Consider the following 12941-nt stretch of genomic DNA (forward strand, 5'->3'; position numbering starts at 1 on the left):
CAAAATTTTCAAGCTCGCTCGCTTCGCTCGCTCGCATTTAATCGTTATGCCATTCTCCTGATGTTGCTGCCAGTACGAACTGCCAGCAGTTGCGCCCTGATGTGCGCCCCCTTAATTTCAAAAGCGAAAAAATACAGCCCAAAACGGCAGTTTTTTTTACTGTAAAATGCCAAAATTTTCAAGCTCGCTCGCTTCGCTCGCTCGCATTTTATTGTTATGCCATTCTCTTGATGTTGTTGTCAGTAATTGCCAGCAGTTTCACCCGGTGCCCCCCCCCCTTAATTTCCAAAGCTAAAAATAAAGCTACAAACGGCAGTTTTGGGACTGTAATAAGTCAAAAATTTTGAAGCTCACTCGCTCAATCATTATGCCATTCTCCTGATGTTGCTGCCAGTAATTGCCAGCAGTTTTCGCCCGGTGCTCCCCCCTTAATCTCCACAGCGAAAAACATAGCTACAAACGGCAGTAGAGTTTGGGACTGTAAGATGTCAAAATTTTGAAGCTCGCTTCACTCACTCGCATTTAATCATTATGCCATTCTCCTGATGTTGCTGCCAGTTATTGCCAGCAGTTTTCGCCCGGTGCTCCCCCCCCCCCCCTTAATTTCCAAAGCGAAAAATATAGCTACAAACGGCAGTTTTGGGACTGTAATAAGTCAAAATTTTCAAGCTCGCTCGCTTCGCTCGCTCGCATTTAATCATTATGCCATTCTCCTGATGTTGCTGCCAGTAATTGCCAGCAGTTTTCGCCCGGTGCTCCCCCTTACTTTCCAAAGCGACAAAATACAGCCACAAACGACAGTTTGGGGGACTGTAAAATGTCAAAATTTTCAAGCTCACTCGCTTCGCTCGCTCGCATTTAATCGTTATGCCATTCTCCTGATGTTGCTGCCAGTACGAACTGCCAGCAGTTGCGCCCGGTGCGCCCCCTTAATTTCCAAAGCGAAAAAATACAGCCCAAAACGGCAATTTTTTACTGTAAAATGCCAAAATTTTCAAGCTCGCTCGCTTCGCTCGCTCGCATTTTATTGTTATGCCATTCTCTTGATGTTGCTGTCAGTAATTGCCAGCAGTTTCACCCGGTGCCCCCCCCCCCTTAATTTCCAAAGCTAAAAATAAAGCTACAAACGGCAGTTTTGGGACTGTAATAAGTCAAAAATTTTGAAGCTCACTCGCTCCGCTCACTCGCTCAATCATTATGCCATTCTCCTGATGTTGCTGCAGTAATTGCCAGCAGTTTTCGCCCGGTGTGCCTCCCCTTAATTTCCAAAGCGAAAAAATGCAGCTACGAACGACATTGTCTGGGATTGCAAAATGTCAAAATTTTAAGGCTCGCTTGCTCCGCTTGCTCGCATTTAATCGCTATGGCATTCTCCTGATGTTGCTGCCAGTGATTGACAGCAGTTGTGCCCGGTGCGTCCCCTTTAATTTCCAAAGCGAAAAATATAACTACAAATGGCAGTTTTGGGGACTGTAAGATGTCAAAATTTTCAAGCTCGCTCGCTTCGCACACTCGCATTTAATCATTATGCTTCGCTCGCTCGCATTTTATTGTTATGCCATTCTCTTGATGTTGCTGTCAGTAATTGCCAGCAGTTTCACCCGGTGGCCCCCCCCCCCCTTAATTTCCAAAGCTAAAAATAAAGCTACAAACGGCAGTTTTGGGACTGTAATAAGTCAAAAATTTTGAAGCTCACTCGCTCCGCTCACTCGCTCAATCATTATGCCATTCTCCTGATGTTGCTGCCAGTAATTGCCACCAGTTTTCGCCCAGTGCTCTCCCTTAATTTCCAAAGCTAAAAATAAAGCTATAAACGGCAGTTTTGGGACTGTAAAATGTCAAAATTTTCAAGCTCACTCGCTTCGCTCGCTCGCATTTAATCGTTATGCCATTCTCCTGATGTTGCTGCCAGTACGAACTGCCAGCAGTTGCGCCCTGTGCGCCCCCCTTAATTTCCAAAGCGAAAAACATACAGCCGAAAACGGCAGTTTTTTTTTTTTTTTTACTGTAAAATGTCAAAATTTTCAAGCTCGCTCGCTTCGCTCGCTCGCATTTAATTGTTATTCCATTCTCTTGATGTTGCTGTCAGTAGTAATTGCCAGCAGTTTCACCCGGTGCCCCCCCCCCCCTTAATTTCCAAAGCGGACAAAATACAGTCACAAACTGCAGTTTTGGGACTGTAAAATGTCACAATTTTCAAGCTCGCTTGTAACAGTTTGTCAGAAATATATCACTCTCCTCACACTTTATATTTCACGCAAAAGAGTGAGACATCCGATCCCTGTAAAGTGTGTGTGTGTGTGTGTGTGTGTGTGTGTGGGGGGGGGGGGGGGTTACCAAGCTTCTCTCACCCCCCGTCCCCCTCAAGGCTGCGCCGGTTCGGTTATGGGCTTGTAATCGTGGTGATGGTGACTATCGCCGATCATCCCCCCCACTCCTCAGTATGGATTTACGCCGTTGGTTTACATAGACCATATCGTGTCACAGCGCTTACGCTGTACGTTGTCTACTGACTTGTTTCATATCACTTAATTAAGACCAGTTTTTAAACGTGCCGTGCAGCACTTCGGAATCAGTCAACTGAGCACAATTGGTAATCCGAGTTTTGCCATATTCGCTCAATGCATCCCCCGCAGTACCTGCACGACCCTTCCAGATCTATGTTAGATGTCAACTGACTTAACACCTGACTGAATAGGGACAAGATGGGTTAAGATTGGTGCAGGAATATCCGCCATTATGGCAGCATATACAACGTAGATGATAACTCTTTAAACAGGAATTGTGAGGAGGTACTTAGTGGGTTTTTTTTTCATTCTTTGAATACCTCCTTTTTATTTTGCTAGAGTGCTTTTAATTGAACACCGGATAGATCATTTGGCTCAATTCATTTTATTCACGTCAAACCTGTACATGAGGGTAATCGTGGATTAATTGTGTGTACTTTCAATTTATTCTTATACAGACTGTATAAAGCACAGTGCAAATCCACGCTTAATAGATATTCGGATGAATGGCAGTAAACTGTTGTGCTTTATAGTGACGTAAGAACTATGGACATATTCCATAAACACGTTATTTGGTTCATACAAACGAAACCCATGTCAATCCTTTTAACCGCCACACCCCCTTTTAATCATTCTCACAAAGGATAAGGGTTAGGAGCTTCAGAGGGTTGACTATCTTGGACTAAGGTTTGGTGAGAACTACTTAATTACCAGCCAGTTAACAGCCAGTAGCCAGCCATATATTTTAAACTCATAAAAACTGACAAGCACAATAGGGTCAACGCCTTGAGGAAACTAATCTACACTTTAAAAACAGTTAACAGTTAAAAATAGTTAACAGTTAACAGTTAACCTGCCACTTAATCTCACTGTCAGTTACATTGGACAGTGACAGTAACGCGACATTTCGTTTAACTCTTTAAATTTTTACGACTGCTCAGGCATAGATCTATCAACAAATAAGTCAAGCAGCAATTGACCCATCGCTTAATCAAGTTGTAATCCTTGGATCATGATGCAGTAACAAAATGCTAACTTGAACATGAGTCGTACCTGGTCCTTGCTCTGGACAATGCCCATGGTCAAGGGGTCACAGTTCACATAGTAAGCGTACATAACCACACCGGAAGCGATGCAGAGACCCACGATCACAGAACTCCCAAGAGCCGAGAGATAGAGTGATCTGAACAGGGTAGGGAAAGAAGGGAATCATTTACAGACAAGAAATTCTAGCTTGTCACAGGGGGTTACAATTCATTATTGAAAATGAAAGAGTTCGTTAAACTGAATATTATGTGGCGTTATTATAAAGGTTCATTATTTCGAATGTTCGTTAATCCGAAAACGAGATAAAGTCCCCTACATCGATGGTTCTTTAATCCGAAAACGAAATAAGGTTCATCAATCCGAAGGTTTGTTAGTACGCATGTTCTTTTTTTTTTTCGATTACTAATTTTCTCAATGAAACTCTTATCAATATCATAGTACTATCTTTTGTTCTGCATGTCATGTATTTTTTTTTTCATTTGTATGTGTAATAATCTTAGTGATGTTACATACTCTGCAGTTGTTTTATGTACGCAAGGCCCCTTACGAACAGTGGGCTGCCTGGTGAGAGAAGACTGAAGAAATAAATAAATAAAAACAAAAATGAATAGATAAATGTAATCATATGAATATAAACTCCTCAAAAAGTCCTGCAATTCAAGTTTAACGCATCATATTTACAATTGTACCTTAACTCTGCATCATTTTATTTTATTGTGGCATCATATGAAAGTCCTATTAATTATCTTCAAAATGATAACTCACTTGTTTACATTAGCATTCACGGAATGCACAGTACGACTAAGTATCAGAAAAGGTCAAATGTAATCAGTTGTAAAATGGAGCAAACGTGTTATGTCAAACAGAGTATTTCCAAATTGTTTTGTCTTTTCAGTGGAGGCAAGTGCTAGAAGAGAATACATTGTTCGGATATCATTAGATTCCAGGCTTCATCCATGAATTAGAAAACTTCGGTAGTATCTGCTGATTATGATTAAAGGCACAATTTACCTTTTGCATATGAAACAAAAACCCAGCATTAGTGCTTTAAAATAGTTCTAAAATGTGATTTAGGGATTGAAACAACCACTGTAAAAATTTGAATCCGTGTAATCGATGTCAAGTGTTGTTAAATACACAAAATATAAACAATAGTTATAATAAAAATGTTTCCAGACTAAAGCGTATACAGTTACGGTTTATTGAGAAAAACACTGATATCTCCTTATATTTTAGGCTTTATTGCAAAAATTTTATATGGTAGGATGTTTTATGATACAACAGACCTACACATATGAATCAAATGTGATACCTTGAACATTTTTGAAATCACTGCTCCCAAAGGTAAACTGGACCTTTAAACAATAAGATTGACCAAACAATTCCCTAGTATTTAGGAAACGTGAGGGTTTTTTTAAGTGCTCACATTTCAGCATTATATTCCAGTGGCTCTTTTCATCAAAACAGGCATACTCAACAGCGACTTTGCACTTAATTTGATCTATCCTCATATATATATACACATATATATATATATATATATATATATATATATATATGCATATACATATATATATATTTATGTTGTTGCTGTTGATTTAAAGAAAAAAAAAGAAGAGAGAGAGTATACACATATATATATATATATATATATATATATATATATATATATATATATATATATGCCACTCACAGCGTCGCCTTTCTCTGAGATCCGGTGGCCAGAATTCGCTGTGCAATCGTCTGGCTGGTTCCAAAGGTCATATCAACCGTGGTGAATCCAATCAAAATCGACCACACTGTGTACCGTACGCGGGGGTCCACGCTGAAGCTATTCCAATGACAACACAGGTGATAAGTTTTCAAAATGTTACAACTGACAACCTTAATGCTACAAGGAAAATTCCCAAGCTATCAATTTACAATGTTAGTATGTGTGTAGTAGTCAGGAAAAAAAAAATCAAAATTCAGCAGTGCAGGAAGGGAACAAAGAATAGTTGCCTTCGAAGTTTGTCAAACAAGAAATAATTGATCATCATTTTTTATCACATTCATTATATAGCATCCACTGACTGCACAGTTGTATGATTTGTAATATTATACAACTTCCATGTTGCAAACATTAAAACTTTTGAAGATGCTTTTCCTTTCCATACACATTTTGCGCAATTAAAATCGCTAAAAAGACAATGTTAGATTAATTAGCATACTACAAGACCTATATAGTTCTATGACAGTTAAGTGAGAGAATGAGTACACTCAATATTACTCTTGATGATTTCGTACAATGTTTCGTAATTATTGTAATGATTTATGATGTTTCGGTTTTGTCGTAGCGTACCTTCTGTTCTTTATATTGTTCTTTTGTCGCAGTTAAAAACATTGAAGTGTATATCATGTTCCGTCAAAAATAATGAAAATATATTTCAATTGAATTAAAATTGAACGACACAGCTAAAAATGCACGTACTCAGAAAAGCTAATTCGATTTCCTTCTTGGGCAATTCTCCAGACTTCTTTGACTCCGCCCATTTCTAGGGTGCCCTTGACGATAACGGAGACCACGCCCACGAGAATGTCAGGATGGGAAGTATATGTGGTTTGAAATATCTTTTGACATGCAATGAATATCCGCAAGGAAACATTGACATAGATTCGTCTTTATAAAAGATGATAAGTTTTCTTTATTCTGATGTTTGATATCAAAGGTCATTTCAGAATACGAATAACTAATACGAATAATAAGGTTTGTTATTCCGAAATTCACAAATTCCTTATACCTAGAAGTTCGTCAATCGGAAAAAAAATAAATAAATGTCATTTCTATATACGAAAATGCAAAGAAAGTGCGTACTAAGGAACCTTCGGAATTACAAACCGTATATTGTTACATTTTATATTCTACATATTTAACTTTTCTCTTCAATGTTTTATTTCACTTTTTTTTTTTACTGAATTTGTCTTCTTACATGGGGTGAAATTTTCTTGAAAAACACACACACGTCATGATATTTCCTTCCTCCGTCCTTGTGTGTCTATAGGGCTAACATTGTTTGCCATAATTAATATGATGCTATGCTACACTATGAACAGTTATCCCTTGGCTCTGAAATCACACTTTAAAAGTACTACCTAATTTACAGCAGATTCATTGACACATGCTCCAGTAAAAACTGATTTACTCCCTGTTCAACAACAACAACAACAGCAGCAGCAACAACAACAACAACAACAACAACAACAAAAACACTCGAATTTCCTCAGAACATTGTTGATTATAGGTGATTCTATACTTATTACATCGTGTGTCATTTCTTATCCTTTATTAACAAGTGCGCGTTTCAAAGGGGACCGCCTGGCTAAGGAGGATATTGTGTATCTTGTCTATCACCATGAAATATTTATAGCATGGCCATTATTTCTATGAATGAAGACCGAGAAATAATCGAGGGCGTTAACCAAATCAATGGCGTTTGAAATTTGTTTAACTGACACGCATGTGCGCTCAATGTTTATTGTTTCTGAATTATTGTATTCTGCTGTCAATCGGCAGCAGGCACTCACGTATACAATAAGCAAACAGTATACAAAGAATACAGATTTCATAGGGCGTCAGTAAGAATTTTTCACCCGATTGTGACATCGGAGCAATCGGTTTCTCCTCGTGCGTTTTGGACTGTTCCAAAGTTATGGAGGTAGGAAAATGTTACTCACGCCCAAGCAAGTAATGGGCATTACTCAGTAGTTTGTTTTAGAATTGGTGACATGCATGGTTCTAGTCTTGTGAGCCAGCCATTTTCGCAAGATTCCCAGCCCATTTCATAACTCAGTGTCAGTCGTTTGTGTGTGACATTGGCAATTATACTCACCACTGATGTGTAAAATATGCAAACAAGTCCGGTAGAAATTACACAGGCCCAAATATCCATACCGGTAACTAGATATCAGTTTAGATTAAAATGCATATTATAGGTCGATCTACATTGATTTCTATAATTCCATTGTAAGACCACAAGTATTAAGTTACCCAAGAGTTCGATAAAAACTAAATTATTTGCAAAGATACACTAATTCAACAGGAAGATGACGTCTACAAAATAACAGCAATATTGTTTGTCGTGAAATATTAATAACCAAATATTATGTTATACTGTTACCATAGCGACGTCAATATAACTTTAAGAAATGAGAAATGAGATGAAAGCTCTGTCGTCTTCAGAGTATCTATATTAGTTCTGTTCTTCATAATCTAGTGTATGCCTTTTTCACTACAACTCACCTGCGTTAATCGCCAGAGCTGGGGTATACATGACCACACCCATGTATATTATCTGTGAAACACAGGAACATTGCAACAGCGTAAATGTAGCACCTTCCATAAGACCAAATAGATATTTTTGTCTAGTTATTATTTTCCAGTCAGTATTTGTCTACGAGAAGTAACTTCAAGTTTGTTTTGCAAGGGTCCACACTATGATCTACCATTTTTAATGGATCCCGCCATGTCCTGCAATTATTTAATATTATTGCAATACATTTTCAGTTTCATGAGTTCCTTCCCTTTGCTACTATTTGTGAGTTGTTATTTTTGTCAGTTAAGTTGGAAACCTTCATTTTTATCAATGTCATGTCCGCAGTAATATTGACTATTTTCGATGGCAAAGTCTGTGTTTGTTATACCCATAACTTGTTCTGATGAGTGATGCTGGTATCTTTGTTACAGTGACATGCGATATGCCAATGGCACAAAGAAATTCTTGAGTACGTTGTGCCAGCAGGTATCACTAGAATACCGGTATATCCCATCATAACAAGTGCAAATTCATGAGTGTCTGTCCTTACTACTGGAACTATACTTATGCGCTTTAAAAGTCAGTGATGTTTGCCTGCCAGGATTAAAGAAAAATTTGTTAGTATCATATCAGAGTATTGAAAATTTGTGCTTGAATCTATAGGAAAAAGCAATTTATTCATTGAGGCAAACAAGCATTCGCCGGCTTTTATGAAATTGCTCATTCCTTACTTGTGCGATAATTTGTCTTTAAAATTATCCCAGTTAGGTCTCTGAAAAGATTTGGTACATTGAAATGCATGGCGGATCAAAATAATAAGAAGATTGAGTATAAGAGACATTACCGTTTGAACGGAGAAGATGACAGTGCCAAACGAACGAACAGTACGATTGAAGCGCATTTCAAGGTACTGAAATAGGATAAGTTATAAATCAAACTGTCAGTATACGAGAATAAAACAAACCAAGCAATTCCAAATACATCGATTTTATCTTCACAAAGCACAAATACACATATAAATCACTTGACTATATAATCGAATTTCGGTCAGAAAAACAAATAATGTAAATACGCATACGTATTCTTTCTTAAAATAATTATTCTAACCAAATATGATACAATATATAAAACATGAATCAATCTATAGTGCTCATAGATAGTGTGAAATTTCCACTCAAATAATCACTCTAAAAAAAGGAGGGGTGGGTGAAAAGAGGATTATCAATGCTGCCAGAAATTACAGCAGTAGTATCAAACATGTTAATCTTATCATCTTTCACTTTCACTTGAACTGCGCTGTTATTTGCCGAAAACACTTTGATCTATCTAGGGCGCAAGTTATGGCAAGTTATAAAAATACTTTTATTGAAATAATGTCAATTTTGTTCATACTGCCAGGTAAAGAGGTTGCAGTTCGTTATTCTGACTGTCCGTCGGTCCGACGATGAAATAGGGTTCGTTATTCCGAAGGATCGTTAATCTGAAAATGAAATTAGGTTCATAATTCCGAAGGCTCGTTACGGATTAAGAAATCTTTTGAATAACGAAATATATTTCATTTTCGGATTAAGGAACATGCAGATAAAGGGAGTTTGTGTGCTTCGAAATAACGATTCTTATTTTACTTTTGTATTAACGAACCTTTAGGAATAACGACCATCAACCTGTCGAGAATTCTTCCTTATAGGACTTACCTCGTACACGCTGGTGATGTGAAGTCGAAAGAACACAGGAACAAATAGTCTTGAAACCAGAACATTGGCCATGAAGTATGAGATCAAAGACCAGGCGAACATGGTGTCATATATATAGATCTCACCCGGTGTGCCGATCACGGAAATGGCTGAAATGAAACTGACCGTGATCGACATCGATACGGGAATGATGCCCATATTTCGATTGCCCAGCAGGAACTCATCGGCCGTTCGCTGTCGGCCTCCGGACAGCGCCGAGTAGACGCCGATGGCCATCGAAATCAGTAGCATCAGGCCGAAGATGACGTAATCCCAAACTCCGAAGCGCGTGACCATGCCTTCTGCTTCACCCATGTCAGCGATTACCATCCTCTGGCCTGTTATAATCGTCACAGCAACAAGGAAAGAGGCACAGGGTAAGAAAGAGTCACATCACATGCACACTATAACTGAGTCTGTCGTTGGACCTGCTTCGAATTCAGAGTAACAGGTTTCACGACTTATTCACATTGAATTCATCACACATTGCGCAATGTCACTTGAGGCCCTTCCAAAAGTTGTGACTCGTTCTCAAGGGTGTGTGGTCTACGAAATCATATACCAACGGTAAACCAATAACGTTCGGAGACAATAGAACATTTGTTTTTTTGATTGTCGGAAGGTGTCCGTATTCTGGGAATCATTGTTTAAAGAGGAAAAAAGTAAAATTGATTCCTTGCAATTGTTTTCATGTCAAAAGGTGTTATATGGTGTTATACATCCGAGGAACGATTTTGTTTTTTCATACAATTTCATAATATTATTAGGTAAACAATTTATTTTAAGTTGTAAGTATGAAAGTTTATGTCCTCAAAGGCAACATTTTGTGCAATATGTAAAAAAAAAATATAGTTTGATTGAAGAAGAAATAGCTAAAAGCAAAAATAAATTTGATTTGCATGGGGTAAAGTGGAGGAAAATAGAACAAATTATATCTTTATAGAAAGTCAAATGCCCTTCCCACTTTCTTCTTCCTTTCCCTTGCTCTGATGGTCCTTTCTTCCTCACCGCGGTTTATACTCCTTTTTCTAATTCCCTCCCTCTCTCTCTCTCTCTCTCTCTCTCTATCTATCTCTCTCTCTCTCTTGTCATGGCATTCACTGTAGTTTATGTTTATGAAACAATTATTCTGTCCTGCATTATCACCTCAAAGATTGCAGCGTCGAATACCCCCCCCCCCCCCCAAATGCCGGGAGAAGGGACAGGAGACTTCGCATCTTCAGCCCAGGGCTGGGTGTATAATTATGTTATCGTAGAAAGGAAGTTACGGAGAGTGCATAAATGAGCCAGGTGAATAGTACCTTTGATTTGGTTTTCTTGTTTGTTTTTTTTTTTTTTTAAGATTGTAGTGTGTGTTCTTGCTCCTTTGGTTTGTTTTGTCTGGTCTTTGGTAATATTTAGTGTTTCCACTGAAGGCTATTTTTTTTCCTTTTTTTTTCCCTCGTCGTCTGTGTATACGATTCTAGAATTATTGGTGTTAACGTGTGTTAGAGACTATAGTCCAAAAAAGGATCAGACGCCTGGTAGTTTTACTATCATTGAATGCTATCAAACTTTTGTTTTGTGATGTCAAAAATGTATTTGTCATATGACCTGTGAAAAAGCACGATGTTTTTCGATCTGATCAATAAAATCCAGAAATACAAAAAAAAAAATAAAATAACGTTTGCATGGGCCTACTATTAAGAATAGAACCCTGACAGCCTACAGCTAGATTTAACCGAGTACATTGAACGCTACATGATTTATCATTCATGTGATTTGAATGTATACCATCAAAGTGTTGATATTAAAGCTAGGTGTGAGACGTGAGAAAATTTCACGAACAAAATCTGATGCATCGATGCGATAATATGCTTTGCCTATATATGCAAGACATGTGCAATCAAGCTCTAACAAGACACCCAGAATATATGAAGAATGATGATTATAGGCCTAGTAGAAGTAGTAGTAGTAGTAGTAATAACAATAATGATAATATTAATAGTAATAATATAATAATAATAATAATAATAATAAAAATAATAATAATAATAATAATAATTGTTATTATAATTATTATTATTATTAGGATAACAATAATAATAATAATAATAATAATTATTATTATTATTATTATTATTATTATTATTATAATAATAATAATAATAATAATGATAATACTAATAATAATAACAATAATAATGATCTGGTTTTATTTCAGTGATGGTATTGAGGAGGTATAATAGAATTAGTTTTTATAGTTCAAGGTTGGACAAAAATAGCTTCAATACCAACCCTGCTATAACCCAAGGGTAAAAATGCCATTTAAATACGAAACATCATTCAAAATGGACGCATGGTCCAACACGCCAAATACCAAACTTGAGGTTCAGATGATGAGGTTTTTAATGTGTTTGTAATTTATTCGGGCTGGAACATGCAAGTAAGTTCACAAAATGGCTGAATCGTCTGTGATTTGTGTACGTATTCAATAGGCTGAAATTGTACACAATTTCTCACTTAATTGGGGAAAAGAAATTTAAAAAAGCGAGTTTGACCCCCCCCCCCCCCCCCCAACCCAACAAGGTACCGAAGTGACACTGAAGTGAGTCAGGTAGCCATGCATCGCTTTAAACGTCGTATAGACGTGCTGTAGACACGTGATCACGACTTAGTGCCTGCTCACTGATGAGCTAGTGTCGAATGTAACGAAATAAACTCAATAGAAAGTACTTCACTGCGGTTTGAACGGATTGATAAACACATCATGACATATCTTACCTATATCTCGAAGCGAGAAATGAGAGCCACAGCTGTGAATCTATTGAGTACACCAGTCGTATATAGCTGTGATGTGATTTCAGCGATTTGCCATGAGTTTGCAAAAAAAAAAATGAATGCTGTTTGATGTAGGTATTTTTTTCCTCCTATGCTTAAAAAAAAGAATGCTCAGTGTTATCTCGTTGGACTTTATACCTCCATTACGCGTCATTATGGACTGACAACTGACCCATTTGTAGCCACCATCCTGAGACACGCGACATAACATTCCAAGTCTTCTGATTGTTGTGTTCAAACAGGTCTTAACACTTGATACAAAAACACTCATTCCCTTTCTAAGCAACAACATGGAGGACACTAGTATTCAAGATCTTTAGAGGCAAGGTTGGGGAGGGGGTTACCCCTTGGAAGTTTTCAGAGTATTTATACACGCACACACGCACACACGCACACACACACACACACAGACACATGCACAGATATGTGTATACATAAAAAATGCTTCCAAAAGGCGCTAAATCCATAATTTTTCAATGGATTTAGTGCCTTTGGAATCAAGCTCTTCATATATATATATATACATATATATTATATACATA

At 37.5% G+C, this 12941-nt stretch overlaps 1 protein-coding gene across 1 annotated transcript in view; it reads right to left on the minus strand.

Moving 5' to 3' along the window:
* LOC140243639 (sodium-coupled monocarboxylate transporter 1-like) overlaps positions 1-12380 on the minus strand; it is a 28132-nt gene extending 15752 nt beyond the window's left edge. The window contains exons 1-8 of the mRNA XM_072323304.1: positions 12343-12380; positions 9541-9917; positions 8691-8756; positions 7834-7885; positions 7406-7491; positions 6025-6164; positions 5248-5385; positions 3561-3690 (exon numbers count right to left, since the gene is read on the minus strand). Of these exons, the coding sequence (XP_072179405.1) occupies positions 3561-3690; positions 5248-5385; positions 6025-6164; positions 7406-7491; positions 7834-7885; positions 8691-8756; positions 9541-9909 (981 nt within the window). The 5' untranslated portion in view covers positions 9910-9917; positions 12343-12380. The remainder of the gene's footprint in view (positions 1-3560; positions 3691-5247; positions 5386-6024; positions 6165-7405; positions 7492-7833; positions 7886-8690; positions 8757-9540; positions 9918-12342) is intronic.
* Between the last annotated feature and the right edge of the window lie 561 nt (positions 12381-12941).

Source organism: Diadema setosum, chromosome 20, assembly GCF_964275005.1.
Source record: "Diadema setosum chromosome 20, eeDiaSeto1, whole genome shotgun sequence".
Lineage (NCBI taxonomy): Eukaryota > Metazoa > Echinodermata > Echinoidea > Diadematoida > Diadematidae > Diadema > Diadema setosum.